General features: G+C 45.5%; 1 protein-coding gene across 2 annotated transcripts; it reads right to left on the reverse strand.

The window, feature by feature from the left end:
• Positions 1–4915: 4915 nt before the first annotated feature.
• Positions 4916–13550, reverse strand: TMEM45B (transmembrane protein 45B). Of its 2 annotated transcripts, none has more exons than XM_033081754.1 (6): positions 13533–13550; positions 9035–9236; positions 7973–8185; positions 6756–6940; positions 5683–5828; positions 4916–5033 (listed from the first exon to the last, which is right to left on the reverse strand). In XM_033081754.1, exons 2-6 carry the CDS (start codon positions 9216–9218, stop codon positions 4916–4918), a joined length of 846 nt encoding a protein of 281 aa, XP_032937645.1. In that variant the 5' UTR covers positions 9219–9236; positions 13533–13550. The 2 variants fall into 2 exon arrangements, with proteins under 2 accessions (XP_032937645.1, XP_032937644.1); XM_033081753.1 differs by lacking the exon at positions 13533–13550 and adding an exon at positions 5558–5560 and having other exon boundaries at positions 9035–9218.
• Between the last annotated feature and the right edge of the window lie 270 nt (positions 13551–13820).

A 13820-nucleotide genomic window follows, 5' to 3' on the forward strand; every position in this document is an offset into this window, starting at 1 on the left:
TACCTCAGGCCACCCAAATGTCCCCATATTCTTTCACAGCATCGAGGTGATGTTGCAGAAACATTGAGCATCACCCCAGAGCACTGCCCAAGCCCCTGACCCTGGGGCAGCCGAATTCCCAAACCAGCTGTTCCCCTAGGAAGTTGGGTATTCCTCTCACTCATGTTGCCAAAGCCACCCCAAGGAAGCCTGTAGGACCAGCCCTGCCCAGAGCCACACGTGAGCCATCACCCCACAGAAAGCCAAGGCTCGAGCAGCACAGAAACAAAGCAGCCTCCCCAGGGTGATGGGCTGTGGTCCAGCACAGCCAGAAAAGCCACCATAGCCAGGAGCCTTTTATTCCTATTATCTTCATATCAAGTGGGAGGAAGGAAAGAAAACAAGACGCTGTGCCATACACTCATCACTGCTCACTTCCAACAGTGCCTGAGATGAGTGCAACAGGGATGAATGAGAACACTTGCAAAAGGGTCCTGGGAAGCTCACAGTAGCAAAGGGGCTTCCACAAATCCAGTTTTACCCAAGCTTTAGCTTAGGAACTTAGCTAAGCTTACAACATTAAATCCAAGCATAGGGAGAAATACAACCTTCATTGGAGTTCTTCCTTACAGACCTACCCCTGAAAATAATGCAGGACAAAAACCATATTTTTTTTCAGAGAAAAAAGCAGCAGTACTACCTACTAACAGGGAGCCTCTTTCAGTTCAGTTTTCCTTTTTACAACCACTCACCTCTACAAACCACTACCCCAGGGTAAGAAAAGGCAAGAAGCTGCTTCTCAAGAAGTAGGAGTCAAGCCCTTGGAGAAAGTGGGGGAAAAGGAGATGGGAGTGCATCAGCTGGAGAGTGAAGGGAGGAAACAAGGCCCAGCTGGAAAGTATCTACACAGAGGATCAATGTGGCTTTTTCCATAAAGGGCCAATGAACAGTAAAGGCCAGAGAGAAAGCTTCTATAAAAAGGACAACTTAAGGTACAGACAGTGAAAAAAGTTTTCAGTGCCTTAAACAGTTGAGAAAAGGTGGTTTCTTTTAAACCGTCCCCATGGGAATAATGAGGAATTAACTCTGACAGGTGGTTGGGAGAAAAGATAGCAAATCCCCCAAAATCCCCTAGCAGGTCACTGACAGTCTGTGCATGCTAAAATCACTGTGAGCACAAATGGGTGTGATTCCATTTCAGTTCCTTGGGGAACATACCCTTTCTTACTCCTAGGTAAAGACTGAGGATGGCAGAGCTGCATCTGACCCTCTCCAGCTCCTCATGCTAAACCCTGATTTGAATTTGATTTCATATTTTTGTTTTTTTCTTTTTCTCTCAGCTGTAACTGCATCATCTCCCTGAAGGTTCATCCTCAGCCCCAGTGCTAATGAAAAAATGTGATAATGTTTGTCCCCTTCCTGGGGGTGGGAGGAGGTACAATCTAATTAAAGGTTTGCCAGCAGCTTGAGTGCTGCAGATGGATGGTTGTTTGGGAAGTGCAAAGTACTATTATTATTATTATTATTATGACGAATGCTAACACCAGATTTCATAAACAGGCAACAGGAGGTAAAGCCAGTGGTAAAAGCAGAGGCAGGGCTTGTTCTGCTACTACGCCTTCATTTCAGCCTCATGTAGAAGTGGCAGTGGGAGATCCTATCTCTGAGGAATGAGTGGCTCGTGGATGGGCTGTGCTGGCTCCTGATGAAATGAAGGGTTTGTATTTCCAGCTGCAGGAAGAGCAGCTGCCAGGACCTTTGGCTGCTTTGGGGGTGTTGTCTGGGCTCTGGGATCAACAGCTCCTTCCGGCCGTGGATAAGCAGGACATCTGAGTGACAAAATCGAACATCAGGCCACAGTTACACAAGGGCATCCTGCTCTTTTTAAAATCAGTGTGGATATGGGTACAAACACACCCCCAGCCCACTCCAGCTGCATGGCCAATGGGTCCAGTACAGAGACACTTTAACTCAGTTCATAGAATCATAGAATGGTTTAGGTTGGAGAAAACCTCCAAGATCATCACATCCAAACACTGTATGCTGAAAAACATGATCCAGAGCAACTGTTTGATGTTGTTTTAAAAGCTAGTCTTCATCTAGGACTGTCCTAAAATATCCACAGCTCACGCAATAAAGGTAACAATGTTTGCACCTCTACATAATAAACCATCTCTGTACCACTGATTCAGACACCTTCATACCTTGTTTGGTTACCTAAACTATTTACAAACTGGTTTTAGTTGAAATGAAAATCATTAATTCTCGTGCAGAAATGAACCCAAACTGTATTTTCTTCCTAAATAACAGGCTAGACCTCTCCTCATTTGCTGACCTTCATACCTTGGACAAGAATGTGCTCCAGAACTGGAAAACAAATTAGTGAGTGCTTTGCTGACAGTCCTGGGATGTTTTTGGGAGCAGGGAGTTAATGAGGTAAACAGAAACTATTCCAGACACCAGGTGCTGTGGAGGGAAAAGGTGTTTTGTCACAATACAGTGACAGGCACCAAAGAAAGGAGGGGGGAACGGAGAGGGCAACTTGATTAAGAGCTGTGAAGAATTAAATAAACCCTATTCCACTTCCAAAAGAAAGGAGTGCTTTTAAAAACCAAAGTCAGCTGTCATTTGTGTGCCCTGGAATGGAAAAACCCTCTGGCTTTTGCGGGTGGGAAGGAGGAATATGACTGCATCCAGCTTGGATCCGTTCCCACTCCAACTGCAGCTGCTGCCCTCCTCTGGCTGTTTAATGGGAATAGTGATGCTTGGGCTATTTCCTAAAAGAAAATAATTCACAAAAGACTAGAAATAATTCAGAGCATCACACAAGGCCTTTTTGCTCTTCAATGAATCCATCTCTGTCATGCAGCACTCCCATTAACTCAACTCATCCTCTTCCTCACGGTGGGGAGTGGGTCTCTGCCATTAGCAGGTGGCATCTGCAGAATGGGTTGTGTCTGCCCACAGCAACCAGAGGAATTTGTGATATTTGGAAAAACTATTCTGCCTTGGCAGAAAAAAAGATACCTACAAAATGCTTCTCATGTTCAATGGCTACGACTCATGAGACCCAGTCATGAGTTTATGAGATGGATTTACAGAGATGCAAGATGCAGCTCTGCTGCTTCATTCTCATCATGCCCAGTCTGTTTGCACCTCCCAGTATCCAGTGTTGCAAAATAAACGAACTTAGCAGGGGATATACAGGAAAACTGTCATTCAAGGAAAGCTATTCTTTATAGTGCTCTTAATAAGCAATAAATTCCAGGCTGCAGTCTCTGTAGTCTATGACTGGCTCTTTGCAGAAGGGGGAAAGGGTTAAAGAATGAGCTTTGCCTTCCCTTGGACCTGCCAGAAGCTGCTTTTCTGTGCAGTCATGAACATGATCACAAAAAGCTCCTGTGATCCATCCCCCACTGCACAGCAGGGAGAAGATCTCAGTGCAGAGCATCCTTCCAGCTCTGGGGTTTGAGACATGAACAATGGCAGTTTACCTTGTGCTTGTGGTTAATTTATTTATTCATACATATAGATGCATATATACAGTAATTTCACGACTATAAGGCACATACTTTTGACTAAAATTTTGATCAAAAACCAGAAGTGCGCCATATAATCCAGTGCGCCTTATACATGGACAAAGTTCAGAAATTTGCCAACTAGGAAGTGCGAGCCGTGAGCCGAGCCGCAAGGGGGAACAGCCCTGCAGCAGTGCCGGGCTGCGAGGGGGAGCTGCGGCTGAGCCGCGCCAGCCGGCGCCAGGGACGGGCGGGAGTGCCGGGGTGCGCAGCACGGGAAGGGCACCTGGGGCTGCGTTTAAAGGCTACACCAATCTGTGAAAATGTTTGCAAATTGAGCACCTGCCAGTAAACCCCGCGATCGCACGATTCCGTTACTAATTCATTACTTTGTTGTGTGCTGCGCGGCTCCTCGCTGCAAAAAAAAGTGTGCCTTATAGTCTGGTGCGCCTTATATATGGACAAAGTTCAGAAATTTGCCGACACCCGGAAGTGCGCCTTATAATCTGGTGCACTTTATACTCGTGAAATTACTGTGTATATATATTAATCCCCATTCCACTAGCATATTTCCCTCTTGTCTAGGAGGCGACAATTCCAGTCACTTTTTGCAAGAAATTAGTTAGCAAAGGCAGCCTAAAAACAAATCATGTACCTGTTTCATCTTGCTTTCCAAGCTGAAGGGGTTTATTTTTGGTGGAAAACTGGGACATTTCATGAATCCCTACTGCACAGTCATGTATCTTACAGTCCTTCAGTCTTTGCAGGTCTGAGGGATGGAATTTTCTATTATTACACACTCTATAATTTATATAATGTAAGGCTATCAGCTCAGTGAGAATTTTTATTTCATATTTATTTACTCTCTTAGCCTTTAAGTGAATGTGAAAACAATTAACAAAGCCCATCTTTACTTCAAAGCTTCAGTAATAACATTTGTATTGTGTACAATCAAGCCCTGGTGTTGCATAAATTCCCATAATCTCACATTAAACACTCTGTTACTTGTCCTCCTTGGGGGCATGCCTTGCTCCAGATGTGCATGACCCAGCCTGGAGATTTCCCTGACTTCAATCACGGCAGGTCAAAGCCTCCAGGCTCTTGGAAAAGTCAGCTGGCCAAAGGATGCCCTCCATCCCTATGGGAACACATGGGGGAGCCCACAGGATGAAGTAGTCTTGTCATATTGAATTTCCATTTTTTTGTTTTGTTGCTAAAAATCACTTCAAGCTGTCCCCATGTCTGAACCAGAGGTATTTGGGTATGGATGGAGGGCAGCCACCCCTGTGTGCTCAGCCTTCCTCCCAGCAGCACCACGGGGGCATCTCTCACTCTTCCAAAACAAAAATATTTCATTAGATTTGTTTCTTCTGGGAAAAGGACTGTTCACAGATTTGAAGCAGGAGTTTGCACCCTCTTCACTCTTCTTCAGAGCAATTCAAGAAGGCAGCTTGGGAGCTGCTGTCACACTTCTGCTGCCGGACCCCCAGGCTGATGTAGGGCTCTCCACTGCTTCTCCTGAACCTCTGAAGACAGCTGTAGCACAGGAACAATAAGTCATTATTAGAAAAATCCCCACCTAATGCCACTCACCAGAACCCTCATTCTGGAGGTCCAAAAATGCTGTTGATGAGGGATTGAGTGGTTTTTGTTTTGTATAAAGTCTATTTGTTGGTATGGACTGAACTATCCATTCTGCAGCTCACAGAGCATCCCTCAGAGCGTCCCTCAAAGTGGGATAATCTTCCCATCCCCTTGGAAAAGTCAAACTGGGGTCTGGTAATGTCTTAGCTTTTGTACCTTGAAGAATTTAGTGATCTTTAATGGCTTTGAAGTCTTTGCAAGGCAGGAGATGAAGTGTCAGGGGGTACTAATAATGCTTTGATGTCTTTATCAAATTAAAGTTTGACTTCAACACTCAGTGCAGAGGAAAATAAGCAGTGTGACTTCCAGGAGCACCTCTAGGGACACAGTTGTTTGACTTGTCCCTGTTTAATGCCCGTGTCTCTCACTGACACTGTTTTGCATTCTGTGCACTCAACGAATACCTTGCCCTAAACCTGCTGTAGTCTGGGACTGCTTATTCAGCTGTGATTTTGTACTGCAGGAAGGGCTGGGTTTCACTACAGACATCCCACCCTGCCTGCCTATCCCAGACCTGCCCCGGTTCCTGTCCCAGCCTTACCAATAAGCGAGGGTGTAGTTCACAGTCAGGATGGCCACAGAAGCTGCCCAGTGCCAGAAGAAGCACATCGTGAGGAACATGATGTTGCTGTGGTCATTCTCATCCCACACTGGACCTCCCCATGGCTGGAACAGCACAACACCGATCTGGGGAGTACAAGAAGTTGGTAGAACAATTACATTGGGAAAAAAATTATCGAATCCCAGAACAGTTTGGGTTGGAAGGGACTTTAAACAACCTATGCCAGAGCCTTATCACCTTCACAGAGAGTTACCTTTATTCATTTTGTGACCAAGGAACCTGAGTCCTGACCCAGATAGAGGTTTTTGCTGAGAAAGTAAAGTCCATCTTTGCAATGAGAGACCACACAAAGCCAGTCTGTGCCCAAGATATCTCTTTTTCTGTTCAATATCCAGACGCAATTGTCCCTCAGCATTCCAAACTCCAAGCCATCCTTTAAAAACTCCAGATTTAGTATTTTACAAGCTCTGCCCAGTTTTTCCACCTCTGAATAAAGGCTGGTTTGAGTTAGTGCAGCTTGAAAAAGAGAAGGGTTCTTTTTCAAAAAAACAAAGTGGTTTGGTTTTGGTTGGTTGGTTTGGTTTCTTTGTTTATTTGGGGTTTTTTTTAACAGCTTAGTCTTGAGAGCAATTATCTCCAACTGATTTCTTTGCTTTCCCAACTCCTACCAAAGCAAGCAGCTGGATATATTTTAACTCAGCTGTTTTACTGCTGGTAGAGTTTGTATCTTTCCACTAAACCAGAGGGAGGGCTGCAGCGAGCATTAGACACATCAAGCAATTACTACTTGGTCATTAGGTACTGCAAAGTGTTTCTCACTTGCTTTCACTCATCCCCCTGGAGAAGCAATAAGCCAAAACAATCAGCTCTTGCAGCAGGAGCAGCCATCAGAGATGACCCACGATAAGTAAATTTTCATTCTGGGTTATGAGCTATTTAAGAAGTGAGCCTGGCAAAATAATCCTTGGGAGGTGTGTGATTGATACGTGATGTAGATATGATTGTTGCCCTCTTTTCCCTTTACTTCCTTGCTCTGGGAAGGCAGAACTGACCTGCCAGAACCATGTTCCCTGGACGATGGTCATGCTGGCTCGGAACATCACCAGGATGATGTTGTCACGCAGGAAAACTTCCAGCAGGATGCTGCAAGCCCCGGCAAAGACGGCGATGAGCAGCAGGGAGTGGATGTGCTGATCCAGCATGGGGCGGTGAAGGACGTGGTAATAGAAGAGACAACCTGCCAAAATATGAGCCCTGATTACAGCAGCATTAACTCCAACAGCTGTGGCCACAGAGTTGAGTAAATCACCTGCCTGGATGGCAAATTGAGACAGGCCATCATGGAAAGAAGGGACTCCACACAGCACCATCCCCTAGGCCTCCTAGCATCCCAGCATCCTGGAAGGATGGGATGTCCAACCTTGGGGCAGGGGGATATGAGCAATACAGTGACCAAGGACAGGGTAGATTTCTTCCCACATCTGTGCCATCACCTCTTCAGACGACCCCTCCCTTCTAGCCAGGCTTCTGTTGTGTCCTTCTTTCCTATTGCTAAACTTCACAATTTTTTGGGAGCTGTAAATGATAGATTTCCTGGTCTCACATGCCAAACTGTGCACGTGGAGCTGCCTCTGCTGCTGTTGCCTCAAAAACTGCTGTGATCAGGAAAGGAAAAGTAACAGGAGCTGTGCCTTCATTAAGGAGGGTTCCGTATAAATGAGACCTTGTTTTCCCATGAGAGAGTGTTGGAACTAGATAATCTTTAAGCTTCCTTCCAAGCCAAGTCTTTATATGATTGTATGATCCAAGAGAGGTCTGGAATCCCGGCTGGTGACTTGCATGGCAGACTGAGGACGGAATGATATTCATGATGTGCTGAAGCCAAAATAAATCACTTCAAATTGCCACGTGCCATGTAAGCAGATGAGGCTAATGATGCCTGCAGTGCAATTAATGGCTCTCAGTGGGAACATGGGGTGGGAGAACAGCCTGTCGATGGCAGAGGAATGCAGAGTCCACCAGCCATTCATCATAACAAGGAATCTCATTCTGCTGCTTTGCACCACAGTAGTCCCAGAAATCCCAAACCAGAACCTATCTGTGACTGTATTTCCCATCTCATTCCATCCCAGCCTGCCATAATATATCCCCTACAACATGTCCTATCTCCAGAGGCATCTGGAGCCATATCTTGGTCAGGCAAATTTCAGTCCTTCTCTGACTTGGTTCCCAATATCCTTCCCCAGATAAAGCACCACCTTCTACTAACCTTCAACGAACACGGCCACGGACAACATAAGGCGATCCAGACCCTGTGGCACCACCTGGAACATATAGGTGAGGACATCCACCACCCCAGAGAGGCCGTAGAACAGGTACATGGTGCTGTGCTGCCAGTTCATCAGCTTTACCCAGTCGCGCTTCTCCCCGCTGTACAGGTACAGGTGGGGACCATCAGGGACGAACTGCTCTGCCAGCATCCCTGCAGGACACCCAAGAGCATGGAGTTTCTGGGGGTTTGTCGCTGTTGAAGCAGGCGCGACATACGAATAGACACACTACATTTCAGAAGGCTGATATTTCCTTTATTACAACAACCGGCTGTCTTTTATACTCTCTACAAAGTTTATACTTTGTTCATTGGTTACAATAAATCAACGTAACATTCATTGGTGCAAAAGCATCTCCACCTCTACTTTTCACAAAACTTTTCTAAAAATATTTTTCCCAACTGCAGTTTTCTTTCCTGCTTATCTCCTTCTCATTCTTCTCATTCTCCATGCCAACAGCGTTGGTAAGGAATACCTTTCAGAAATAAACCTTACTCATTAATCCTCTCTGGTCCACAAACCAGCTGTGAGTCCTACCATAGGGGTTCATTTGCAATGGTTGAGACTACTCCTTGCTGCTGGGGGTTCTGAAGCAGCAGCTGGTGAGTTTGCATTACGGAGAAAAGACTGGATGGAAAAATCAGGCCTATGTTTAATGGCAGCTTGGCTTTGGGAAGGGGTATGAGACTCACTTTTCCACATCAAACTATACCAGAGATCAAGTCAAGATGGACATCAAGAATGCCTCCAGGCTGCTGAGAGGAGTGCTAGAATCACCGTACTTGGAAGTGTCCAAAAACATGTAGATGTGGTGCTCAGGTTCATGGTTTAATGGTGGGACCTGGTAGTGGTTAGGGGTTGGACTTAATGATCTAAGAGGTCTTTATCAGCTTTAAAATTCCTTCCACATCTAGACCACTTACTCTGGAGTCAGGGCTCCTGTGCAGTCATCACTGCAGGCTAGGTGAATACTGGCATAGCAAGTGAAATATAACTCTTACCTATTAGAGAAAAGAGGATTTTGATTCCCCCTTCAATGGCATCCACACGCTGGAAATAATGAGTCCTGTGGGATTTCTTATTTAGTTTCTGGCTGAGATACTGCAGTGGGTATTTCACTGACCACCAGAGCCCAAAGAGCAGGAAGAAGCTGCCTGGAAGTGCGTGACCCTTAAAATTCGCCATCCTGTCAACCTCCTCTGACTACAAGGCAAAGAAAAACAGTGTCATTATTCAATTTACACAAGTTATTTGGCATAACACAGGGGATAAAAGAGGATTTTCCTTTCAGGGAGGACTGGAGTAGGCTTGACAAAGCACATAGGAATAGGAAGGGGCACTGGGAACCCCTGGGACCTCTCTGAGGTCCTTGCCCCAAGATTAGGAAATGTCTAAAAAAGCCACAGTTGTTTCAAAAAGGCCCCAAATCTGCTGAAATGTCTGACACATCCCAGTCTGAACCTTTAATTCCAAGGATCCCTCTGCTTTCCTTGCTCTTCTGCAAGTATGAGTTTAAGAATCTGCTGCGGGCAGGGTAGTCTTTTTGGGACCAGGTAGGAGAGATAATACACAGGGAAAACAGGAATGTCTAGGGGTAAACAGCAGAGTGTTTCTTTAGCTCCATAAACAGCCACAGAACTCCAAAATTTTTTAAAATCTCTGGAATTATTTCAGGCCATGGAAGAAGTGAAAAATATGTGAAAAATATCCCATATCTATTCCACAAACCAAAGCTTTTTTTTTTTTTTTTTTTTTTTTTAAATATACCTTCAAAATACCCCAAAAGCTGCTGGAAACAAAACATTGTGGGTTTGGGCAAACAAATCAAGTCGCTCCCTGCATCTTGACCTTCTCATAGTCCTTCTTCCCTCTCCTGAGCATCCCTAAACCAGGACTTGCACCACGCTGCTGAAGCCTCTGTGCCAGAGCACACACACACATGGTTTGCAGGATGCTGGGGGACCCATTTCCTGAGAGAATTACAGCAATTAAACCCAGACAGCTCCTGTTTGCTGTTTGCTTAATTAGCTTGAGAACTGATCAGCACTTTCATGTGAGCTCAACCATATGTTTGAGGGCTGCCTTGGTGTGAGGCGGTGTCAGGCTGGGCCATTAGGAATGTTTTAATTGATAACAAAGGCTGTGCTGCTGGTGCCCAGGACTTCCTTCTCTGTTTAGTAACTTCTCTGTGCCAATCCACACTTAACACTGGGAAGAAACTCCCTTTCAGAGTGCATGCTGTCCTTCCACATGGAGCTGGATCTGACCTTTCCATCCCAGACATCCTGGTTATCCTGAAACTGCCTTCCCCAGCAGCATTTGGGGCTTCAGTCCCCACATGCTGAAAATAGAAACCAAAAATGATCTTATTCTGCTGTTGCACAACGGATAATTTGCATGTGGGTTTAAACATGAGTTGATGCTGTCAGCCTTGGAAAAAGGGAGCTGTTTCTTTGGCTTTATTATTATCTAATTTCCAGTTGGTTTGTTCCAGGGACATCTCGTTTCATCCCTTGAAGCCCTTGGCTAGTGCAGATACCATCTCCCACAGGAGTTTGTCCCTGAGCAGGAAAATCCACTGGGTTAAAACAAATCTCCTAAATCCTGCAACCAACCTGCCTGATCTGAGCTGGTTTAACCAAACAGCTAATCCAACAGCTCGAACTAAGCAAACATTGCTCTGTGTGCAAACATCACTCTGCTACACACAGCCACACATGGCAGCACATGGGGCCGATGTCCCTGCAGTGCCACCAGGCTGGTTTCCATCCTGTCTTCACCAAGCACTTCTGAGTTATCCAGTGGGTTCATGAAGATGAATTTAGGGGGGATTTAATCCAAGAGTGGAAAAGCTGTGCATGGAAAGGGCATGGTATGGGCTGGCAGCTTTGCAGGTCACTACTAGCACTGCAGGGTTATGCCTTATTTCATGACTTAAAAGGAAAGATCTATTGACAATGGGTGCATTGGGTAATTAAACAAAATCAAAGCAAGATGCTGTTTACCAGCAGGATTGGCATAGTCCAGTGGGTTAATACAATCATCTCTGTAGTCCTTTGAAAGGGGCAACTGGGGAATGGGAGCCTCCACCTGTTTTCCTGTGATTAAGGGAGCAACATTCCCAAGCCATGGAATGGGCTGAAAAGTCTGTATTTTCTGGGTGAGTAGAGAATCTCATAATATACATGAAATTGGGGCAATGGCTTTAAACTGACAGAGGGGAAATTTAGATTAGGTACAAGGAGGGATTGTATTATCAGGGTAAAAACTGGAAGCTGAGCCAAATCCATCCCAGAATACCACAACAAGAAGGATTGCAGCCATAACCGCTGTATTAATGCTACAATTATAACATGACCACAGAAATATACAGTCAAATATATAACTGATGTAGCTCTTGCAGTTACATAGTAAAGGCTGATATAAAGTGGGGCCTGATGGTTTTCTACCTGAGATCGATGCAATCAAACTGGGATGACCTGAAGGACACACTGATCAATCACAATTAAAAGATCAGCTAAATGGGGTATGCACAGCCACTTTACAGTGCTTATGTGATCTGGGCTGAGCCCAGGGGATGATGGAGACTCTTCTGGGATTGCTGGTCTCCGTTCCTGCCTGATAGCAGGGAACACGTGGCTCACCTGGGACACGTGATCAGCAAAACTATTTCTCCTGCTTCTCCTCCTGCTCTGAAAACATGCAATGGGTGAACACAGGGGAAAAAAACTAACCACAGTTATGTTTGTGCCCTGAGGCAACCAGCTCTTGTTTATCCCTGTAGCTCCTAAGGAAATGAGACATGCTTACAATCAGCAGGGAAAAGAGCAAGCTGAAGGTCCAGTGGGTGCTGGTGTTGGTGGCCACAGCCACCATTCCAGGGCATCCCTGCTGAAGGTGACTTTGTCCTTTCCCTCATCACCCAGCCATGTTTGGCAACATGCCCCCTGTGTCCCCGCTGGCTTGTCATTTGTGCTCTTTGCCCCTGTTTATTATGGCACCCTATGCTGTGTCTGCTTAATGATTTACTGTTTCATTTGCTCTTATCACTTCCCAGAGGAGCTGTTTTTTTCCTGGTTTATAGCTAATGCACCCAACCACCTGGGGAGGCATCTGGAGGATGGTAAGGAGCCTGAGAGCCCAATTTAGACTTTCCCCTCGTTCATCTCACTACCCTAGCAGCCACAATCTCTCTTTTTAGCCAAAATTTGGGTCATTTTACTATTTCAAATGCGTCATTTGGTTTCCAGAGGGGTTTTTTTTTGTTAGTTTGTTTATTTGTTTTTGGGTTATTTTAAGTCCATTGATAGTGTCTCAGTCAGGGTATCACTTCCACATTCCCCAGCTAGGAAATTACAGTCTAAAGTTCACCAGTGGGAAGAGCTGACAGTCATCATCCCTACAATTAACTTTGCCCTTCAACCTGTGAGAATCAGGCAGTTCAGACATACCAAAGCTCACCACAGGACCTGTGCTTGGCTCCCAGAGCATATGTGGGTGACAGGGATTGTCCCCAGGGAAAGCCTGACTTGGGGAAGAGGAGAAATGTCTTGACTTGCAAAAAAACCACTCAGGCTGAGCTCAGGCTGAGGTGGGGAATGCCACTGAGATGTGTGTCTGGAAATAATGAAGCTATTTCCAGCTTTCCAGAGGGGCTCTTGTGTTGAATCTGCAGCTACAGGAGCAAATCAAACCCAGACCTACAGACTGACAGCAGCTGAGGTGCCATGCTCAAAAAACCATCCTCAGTCAGCCCCTTCCCTGTCCTGCATGTCCCCTGTGTGTCTCCCTGAATACAACATAACCCCACAGCCCAACCTCAGCATCTGACAAGGATGGCAGTGGTCCAGACAAGAGGTGAGATATCCCTGCCTCTGAGGACAGAGGGATAGCAGGAGACACCCAAAAGGTGTCGGGAGAGGCATCACTGACAGTGATAAGCTCTCCTGTATCCTGAGCTGCCTCACTCATTACCAGCATTGTCTTATTTGTCTGCAGAGGCACTTATAATCATAGCAGCACCTCCATTAGCTCCTGCAGGAGCTGGATCCCTAATGCATTAATGTCAGGCTAAAACTCCACTCTGAACCATTTCATCCCATTATTGTTGAGTTCTCTTTTCCCTATGTCTCTGTCCACACCAGGGAGTGTTAACAGTGACACTGAGCAATCATCTTCCTTATACTGGTGAACTCAGCTGCAGCTGCAAAAGCAGGACAGCAACATTTCTGCCTCTAAAGGGTCCTTAAGGGGTTTGAACTCAGGTTAAAAAATTATCATCATCATCATTGGAAACTATTAGGCTCAATTGCCAGGAAGTATCTGCAGGACCATCAGGTACTGCAGGAGCTTATACAGTGGCTACAGACAGAGAGTACAAATTGAGATAATCTATCCTCCTGAAATGGGAAAGTTCAATGTCCAAGTTCAAACAGGGATGAAAGCTTTAAATTCAGGATGCTGGACTAGAGGTCTATTTAATAGACGCAATGGATCCACCTGGAAAGAGACACTGAGGGAGAGACATACAAAAACTAGTGTTGGAGAGATTATATAGCTCTCTCCTTCCTCTTCCTTATGCTGCTTCCATTTGTCTCCTGTTTTATAAGCCCCCGGTTTGGACTCTCCATCCCTATCCTTGCTCTGAGCCATGCGATCAGGGAAGCAGCAAGAAGCTACATCCCAGCAAAGAAAGCCGAGAAATAAAATAAATTAGTCAAAACCTAATTACAGGGGCTCAGAATGGGCACATTGTCATTCCTTCTCTTGTGACCTGCATTTGTTTAT

Source organism: Catharus ustulatus, chromosome 28 (genome assembly GCF_009819885.2).
Source record: "Catharus ustulatus isolate bCatUst1 chromosome 28, bCatUst1.pri.v2, whole genome shotgun sequence".
NCBI classification, from domain to species: domain Eukaryota; kingdom Metazoa; phylum Chordata; class Aves; order Passeriformes; family Turdidae; genus Catharus; species Catharus ustulatus.

What these genes read in the sequence shown, in the direction of transcription:
- TMEM45B (XM_033081753.1), bottom strand. Translation starts at nt 9,218, where the DNA reads ATGGCGAATTTTAAGGGTCACGCACTTCCAGGCAGCTTCTTCCTGCTC. An exon ending in AATCCTCTTTTCTCTAATAG is followed by an intron (nt 8,186 to 9,034) that starts GTAAGAGTTATA and finishes GGTGTCCTGCAG; the next exon opens with GGATGCTGGCAGAGCAGTTC. An exon ending in CGTGGCCGTGTTCGTTGAAG is followed by an intron (nt 6,941 to 7,972) that starts GTTAGTAGAAGG and finishes ATATTTTGGCAG; the next exon opens with GTTGTCTCTTCTATTACCAC.